This window comes from Diaphorina citri, unplaced genomic scaffold, assembly GCF_000475195.1.
Source record: "Diaphorina citri unplaced genomic scaffold, Diaci psyllid genome assembly version 1.1 scaffold3357, whole genome shotgun sequence".
Taxonomy (NCBI): domain Eukaryota; kingdom Metazoa; phylum Arthropoda; class Insecta; order Hemiptera; family Psyllidae; genus Diaphorina; species Diaphorina citri.
Genome location: NW_007380766.1, coordinates 1 through 7,888, shown reverse-complemented (window position 1 = coordinate 7,888; position 7,888 = coordinate 1). Strand labels below are relative to the sequence as shown.

Below are 7,888 nucleotides of genomic sequence, written 5' to 3'. Positions count from 1 at the left end.
GACCTATATATCAAATTAAAGGTCTTTTTACCAGGAACACGCAAGTGGTGGTGCAAATTTTGTCCAGAAAACCAAAAAGCCAAAAAACAATAAAACTGGTTTTTTTGTTTGGCAGTTACAGTCCCTTTGGGGGACTCCAAATCAGCTCTCTTCCGAGTTCTACATTTCACTGAGCTAACTAACCTACTGTCGATTACCCCTGATTCCAGACCCCTCAGTGTCCCCGGGATGCAGAAAGTGAACAAGCACGGGCTCGTGGGGGACCTATGGCCCAAGATTCGCCTCATGCAGCTCACGGGAATGTTCATCCTCGAATTTCACGAGGACTCCTCCCCGGGCACCCAACTGTTGCGGGTTGCCTACTGCTGGATTGTCACGGCGCTACTGATCGCCCAGTACGCATGCGTGATAACGTTCACGGTGGGGCTGAACTATAACAACGACCTGTTGGCTGGCGGAGTAGTGACTACCCTATTCTTCACGCACGGGATGATTAAGTATATTTATGTGGGGTTGAAGAACAAGTCGTTCTATCGCGTCCTGTCCTCGTGGAACAATGTGAGTATCGAACCTGTGAACCGCGGACTGACAGACCGGTATCTGAGAGATAGACGTATTTGATAAAGTCGGAGATGTTTTTGCTGGTACCATTATGGTGTCACTGCATGGGCGCTAATGGGTTAAAACATAAACGGGTCTTTTTCTGCCGGCTTTTTACAAAGAAAATTAATGAACATACCATCCTTCATTTTCTTGTTTATATTTGTTTCAATAATTTTCTGCAAATTTATTTGTAAAATTAAAATAAATAAAAAAATCTGAGAGATATACGTATTTGATAAAGTCGGAGATGTTTTTGCTGGTACCATTATGGTGCCACTGGGCGCTAATGGGTTAAAACATAAACGGGTCTTTTCTGCCGGCCACTAACACTCAGACGGTCTAACAGACTTTATCTGTCACACGGTCTGAGCCTGAGTGGCCGGCATGAAACAGAAGAGCCTTTCACCTTCAGTGACTCTGTGACCCATTCCTGAATAAGAGTGTCAGTTTCACAACAAAATTCGTCTTATTTTACACTGTACAACAGAATGGAGCAGTAGCAAATGGGTAAAAATGATTAATAAATGGTCGATTCCTATGTAAAAAGTTGGGAAAAATCCAAATCTGAGGTCAACTCTCCGAAAAAATAACTGTAAAAGGTCGAAAATTCAATTTTTATTTTCCGTCAGAGTTCAGATGATGAGCAGAAACGTATGCGCACAATCATGAATTGCGCAGAAACGTATGCGCACAAACACATTAATGCGTTGCCTGCGAGGAAGGATTGCTCGGGACATTTGATGTGACGTCATCGTTTACGGGAGCGTATGCCGTGACGTCAGAGTTCAAGACTTACCGGTATTTTTTAAATCGATTTATCTCGGGATCTAAAAATCGTAGAAAAAAAAGAAAAATTCCCTAATTCCTCATTTTTTCTGTTCTTTGTCTTAGAAACCTCACCCAAGTAAGCGCAACTGATCTATTCGTCTCATTTTACGCTGTAAAACAAAATTCGTCTTATTTTAAACTCAACACTTTGAAAAATACGTTCAGGAATCTCGCCTGCCAGTTAGAAAATTCCAAGAACCATTATTTCAAGTTCCCAATTCCTAAGTTCTTTCAAGACTACCTTCCTGGAATGAGTTTCACGACAAGTTTCGTATTTCGCGAAATTTTGGCGTCACATGTGTTTATGCAATTACATTGTATTAAAACTGTTTTCTTCTAATATTACGTCGTACTTTTTACGAAACGGGGTTTTGTTCTGTAAATTTGTGTCATACTTTTTCACGAAATGCAGAGGGTGAAGATATCTCTAGAAAGAGGGCCAGAAAATTGACAGTCGGACGGCTAGGCAGTCGTGCATTGCGTAATATTTGTGTTTGCTATCCGAATCAGTTCTACCTGATAGTGAGTGGCTGACCTTAGCAGTGACAATAGGCTGGCCACTCATGTTCCCCTCTCTCTCTCTCTCTCTCTCTCTCTCTCTCTCTCTCTCTCTCTCTCTCTTCCTCTCTCTCTCTCTTTCTCTCTCTCTTCTCTCTCTCTCTCTCTCTCTCTCTCTCTCTCTTTCTCTCTCTCTCTTCGATTGTTTATTTTTTTCATAATCATTTTCGTCGTCGTTTTCTTAATCTTCTTCTCCTTCTTTTTCTTCTTCTTTTTCTTCCTCCTCCTTCTTATTTATTCTTCCTCTACTTCTTTTTTGTCAGCCATACACCAGAGTGATGGTCTATATAGCCATGTTAAAAAATTGGATGGCTAAAATATTGTTTGGTTTTTATTGTATTTGACATACGATGATTCCTCAGGCGAACTCGCATCCAGTATTTGCTGAATCCAATGCCCGGTATCGAGCCAAGAGTCTCTCGCGTATGAAACGAGTACTGACCATCATCTGTGTCTGGACTTCAGGTAAGAATAGTCATACATATTACTTTCGATTACCTACTGTTCTAGAGAATCTAGAGGAATCTAAGCTGAGTATTGCCTGGTTATAGCGCTTTTGAGCCCCGTTCCACTCAAATCCCTTGATCTTACCTCTAAAATAGGGCTTCCTATCGATGGCAATCGATTGTGATTGTTGAAGTACACACAGCACACAATTTAAGACTCTAAAGCAGGGGTTCTTAACCTTTTAGAATTGGCGGACCACTATTGATAAACCAAAAATCTCGCGGACCACTTGAGATTATGTATGTATATGCAATCAATTGTACATTGTACACGCTATGTGACAATGGGTATGTATTAGAGGACCTATATCTACCTGTAGAACCACTCTACTATCACGTGGTGTGAGGCAGTGTATAGCTATAATGAACAAAATTACCTACAATAGGTATTATGGGAAAACTTTGAACCACATTTTTCCGACTCCCCATGACCTCACGTGACGTTACCTCACGTGACGTTAGCTTGTTTCTAACTTGAAGTTTCTAACTTTTGCGCAATTTTGGCGTCCATTTCACCAAGGTTTGCGGCAGCCGTCAGGTTACATTTTTTTTCCAACCAAGTTAAGTCGTCATCAAGCCACAAAGGGTTCTTAACCTTTTAGAATTGGCGGACCACTATTGATAAACCAAAAATCTCGCGGACCACTTGAGATTATGTATGTATATGCAATCCATTGTACATTGTACACGCTATGTGACAATGGGTATGTATTAGAGGACCTATATCTACCTGTAGAACCACTCTACTATCACGTGGTGTGAGGCAGTGTATAGCTATAATGAACAAAATTACCTACAATAGGTATTATGGGAAAACTTTGAACCACATTTTTCCGACTCCCCATGACCTCACGTGACGTTACCTCACGTGACGTTAGCTTGTTTCTAACTTGAAGTTTCTAACTTTTGCGCAATTTTGGCGTCCATTTCACCAAGGTTTGCGGCAGCCGTCAGGTTACATTTTTTTTCCAACCAAGTTAAGTCGTCATCAAGCCACAAAACGCCACTGTTATCACTGACAAACTAATTTTCTACATCCAGCACTGCTTTCCCCATTTTCAACGAGGAAAAGCGACATTTTCTCCGCTTTGTGAAATGTGAATCCAGTGATTGCAATAGAACGGCAATGGGGGAATCATATAATATTCATTTCGCACCAGACATCAATATTTGCCGTCACTCCGGGTTTTGGTTCTCTCTTGTTCCCTGTTCTGTGTGTTATTCAACCTTAACCTTTTCACCTTATGAGGGATTCGAACCATAAACCTCCAGTTCTGAAATTCCTCCCGCGCTAACTGCTTGAGCCACTGAGGTTGGTTCGTTTTATTTCATAAAACCCATAGGTAAAAATAATATATACCGAGGGGTTGGGTAAGGTAGGGGGGGCGAAAAGTTTGAGAACCACTGCTCTACTATCACGTGGTGTGAGGCAGTGTATAGCTATAATGAACGAAATCAACTACCTACTATATCATGGTAGAACTTTGAACCACATTTTTCTGACTCCCCATGACCTCACGTGACGTTAGTTTGTTTCTAACTTGAAGTTTCTAACTTTTGCGCAATTTTGGCGTCCATTTCACCAAGGTTTGCGGCAGCCGTCAGGTTACATTTTTTTCCAACCAAGTTAAGTCGTCAAGTCACAAGACGCCACTGTTATCACTGACAAACTAATTTTCTACATCCAGCACTGCTTTCCCCATTTTCAACGAGGAAAAGCGACATTTTCTCCGCTTTGTGAAATGTGAATCCAGTGATTGCAATAGAACGGCAATGGGGGAATCATATAATATTCATTTCGCACCAGACATCAATAGTTGCCGTCACTCCGGGTTTTGGTTCTCTAAAAGGTCCTGAACTTAAGGTAAGACCATCCATTCTCATTTTCGTAGTAGTAAAAGAACCAGCGGCTTTCGTTTCGTATTAAAACCTTCAAATTTACACCCTTTCGCGTAGCGAGGAAACTCAGCCGAAGCCCTCGCTACAAAACCTTCACCAACCATTTCCCGATTTTGAAAATTTGGACCGATTGCAATACTTTCATTACTACTATAGCTCGCTATACTGTAGTAATAGAAAGTAATTATAGAAAGTAATAGAATTCCGGTACCTACTAGGTAATACCTACCTGCCTATTGAATTTCCGTTTGTTCCAGTTACAAAGCAGAATCCCACAATTTCTTACCTAATCCTAAGTCAAAATCCTTCACTTGTTTGTAATTTTAGTGCAACTGAGAATCTATTTATCTTAAAAAAAAAGAAAAAAAAAATGGACATCACAGCATTACTAAGGAATACTGAGAACCTTTTTCACTTCCCCGTTCTTATTTTCCACTACATTCATTAGCACCGTCCTTCATTCTTCATTGCAAAATTTCTTTTTACCCCAGTAGATAATAGGTACCACCGGGAATACCGGGATGGCTACAACTTACCTTAGCAATCAGCAAAATTAGGCCGAGCGTCTCAGAGGGTGTCAAAACAAAATCACAAGTGTCAAAAAATTCAAGACGTGTTAAAAAAAAACCACTTTGTGTCTCACCAAGTTCGGGCTACAACTTACCTTAGCAATCAGCAAAATTAGGCCGAGCGTCTCAGAGGGTGTCAAAACAAAATCACAAGTGTCAAAAAATTCAAGGCGTGTTAAAAAAAACCACTTTGTGTCTCACCAAGTTCAAACGAATGATTGACACAATTCACCTTCAACTCGAAGTCTCGGGTCAAAAGGACAAGCCTTGTGGCACGCCAGGTTGTTGAATAATTTAGTCTCACCAAGTTCAAACGAATGATTGACACAATTCACCTTCAACTCGAAGTCTCGGGTCAAAAGGACAAGCCTTGTGGCACGCCAGGCTGTTGAATAATTTAGATCTTCTAGTTTTCTATTCCTGAGTTTAGGGGTTTAACTACGGGGACTTAATGACGGTTATGGTTAACACCTTCTATTCCTGAGTTTAGGGGTTTAACTATGGGGACTTAATGACGGTTATGGTTAACACTTTCAAAGCTACGATCCTTTTAGAAAGCTTGGAACTCTTGGAAGTCCAAGGAAGGTTCGAATAATTTAGATCTTCTAGTTTTCTATTCCTGAGTTTAGGGGTTTAACTATGGGGACTTAATGACGGTTATGGTTAACACTTTCAAAACTACGATCCTTTTAGAAAGCTCCGAAGTCCAAGGAAGGTTCAACGGGTTTGGTCGAAAGCCTTCGCGCAGTCCAGGAAGCGTTTCGTCCTTATCGAATTTCATCAGCTGGACAACTGGACATCCACAACTTTGTTTTGCTGAATAATTCACACAAAAATGAAAATATTTCGTGCAAAAAATCGAATTTCGCGCTATAATTTTTTGAAGAAATTATTTTTATTCGCACTCAAGAGTGTTTCGCTCGCGAATTTCAAAACACAACTGATTTCTCTTCATCTCTTTCTCTCCCTTTTCTGTCTCTCTTTCTCTCAAAGTCAAGGATACAACTTTACTCTCTCCTTCTCCCTCCCTCCCTCCCTCTCTCTCTCTCTCTCTCTCTGGTCTTGTTTTTCACAATATAATCCAGAAAATTGCTAAAACATTGCCCGACCGACTCACACGCGAAAGAGAGAGAAGAAAGATGGAGAGAGAAGGGAAGAGAAAGGAGATGGAGAGACCCTCTTCCCCTTTCTCTTTTTTTCCCTCTCCCTTCTTCTACCCTTATCCCTTATTTCCCCCCCTCCCCCCTCTCTACCTTCTCTTTTTCCTCCCCTCTTCCCCTTTCTCTTTTTTTCCCTCTCCCTTCTTCTACCCTTATAGATCCTCTTCCCCCCTCCCCCCTCTCTACCTTCTCTTTTTCCTCCCCTCTTCCCCTTTCACCTTTCTCTTTTTTTCCCTCTCCCATCTTCTACCCTTATAGATCCTCTTCCCCTGCATCCCCTCTTTTTTTTTAACCTCATTCCTTTTCCATTTACGATGTACCACATTTTATGATGAACAAATCTCTCTCTCTCTCTCTCTCTCTCTCTTCCTTCTCTCTCTCTCTCTCTCTCTCTCTCTCTTTCTCTCTCTCTCTTCGATTGTTTATTTTTTTCATAATCATTTTCGTCGTCGTTTTCTTAATCTTCTTCTCCTTCTTTTTCTTCTTCTTTTTCTTCCTCCTCCTTCTTATTTATTCTTCCTCTACTTCTTTTTTGTCAGCCATACACCAGAGTGATGGTCTATATAGCCATGTTAAAAAATTGGATAGAAGCCAGCCTAGTTAGCTTAGTTGGTAGAGCGTCTGCCTTGTAAGCGCTAGGCCGCGGGTTCGATTCCCGCCCGGGGCGGATTTTATCCTGATGGGATAATGTTCGTTCTCGGAAGGCTGGCTGGATTTCTCCTATCCTGTCTTCCTTCTCTCTTCGATTTCGGGACGATAAGACCATAGCAGTTACAGTTCCCTCTGTCAAACCTCTTAAAAAAATGGATACTGCCTTTACAGTTTACCACTACGCCGTACGCCACCAAAACAGATAATACCTACCTACTTTCGGTATGTGTAGGTACCCAGACCGACAAATTTCAAAATGAAATATGGCAGTACCACAATAGAGGACCTTGGAGACCCATAAAATCAACAGCTCTTGCATACAAAGAGTTGAGAAAAAAAAAAAAAAAAATAAAAAAAAAAAAAAAAAAAAAAAAAAAAAATAAACCTACTGACCAACTGGGTACAATATCAATATGTACCTACTTGTTCTTTCCCTATCTATAGCTATTTCTATGCTTTACTTTTTTTGGGGGGGGGGTAATGGCTAAATTTGAGCTTAAAAAGGGGTATTTGTCTAAAAAAGGTTGGGAACCACTGATCTAGGAGATAAAATTTGGTAGCAATATTTCTAAGCTAATGTTTTAAATGTTCTGCAATCTCCGGTTGGTACCTACCTATATTCTGTTCTGATAATTATACGAGTATTTTATACCTTAGCCTAATCAATGTTTTCCAATTCTATTCTATTCCGATTTATTCTAATCTCCTCAACTCTATTCTATTCTGATTTATTCTAATCTCCTCAATTCTATTCTATTCTGATTTATTCTAATCTTCTCAATTCTATTCTATTCTGATTTATTCTAATCTCCTCAATGCTATTCTATTCTGATTTATTCTAATCTCCTCAATTCTATTCTATTCTGATTTATTCTAATCTCCTCAACTCTATTCTACTCTATTCTTCAGGTCTATTGGGTCTTCAGTTTGGTAGCTCATTCCCAGCTATGCGATGGCATGTTCTGTTCTCTGGTCCTATTCTCCTGCGATCAGCTCAAACATTTGAAGGAGATCCTCAAGCCACTCATTGATCTGAGTATTTCCCAGCATGGAATACCAAGTTCCTTGGATCTCTTTGTCAATAAGTCTGCGTCGAGCAATAAGAAACTTATTG

General features: G+C 40.4%; 1 protein-coding gene across 1 annotated transcript; it reads left to right on the top strand.

Annotated features, from left to right (window-relative positions):
• Positions 1–228: 228 nt before the first annotated feature.
• LOC103520243 (odorant receptor coreceptor-like) lies at positions 229–7,885 on the top strand (the record flags this gene model as incomplete). Its single annotated transcript, XM_026831439.1, has 3 exons — positions 229–558; positions 2,352–2,454; positions 7,676–7,885. Coding segments are annotated over exons 1-3 (643 nt in total), but the record flags the coding sequence as incomplete, so codon positions are not given.
• Between the last annotated feature and the right edge of the window lie 3 nt (positions 7,886–7,888).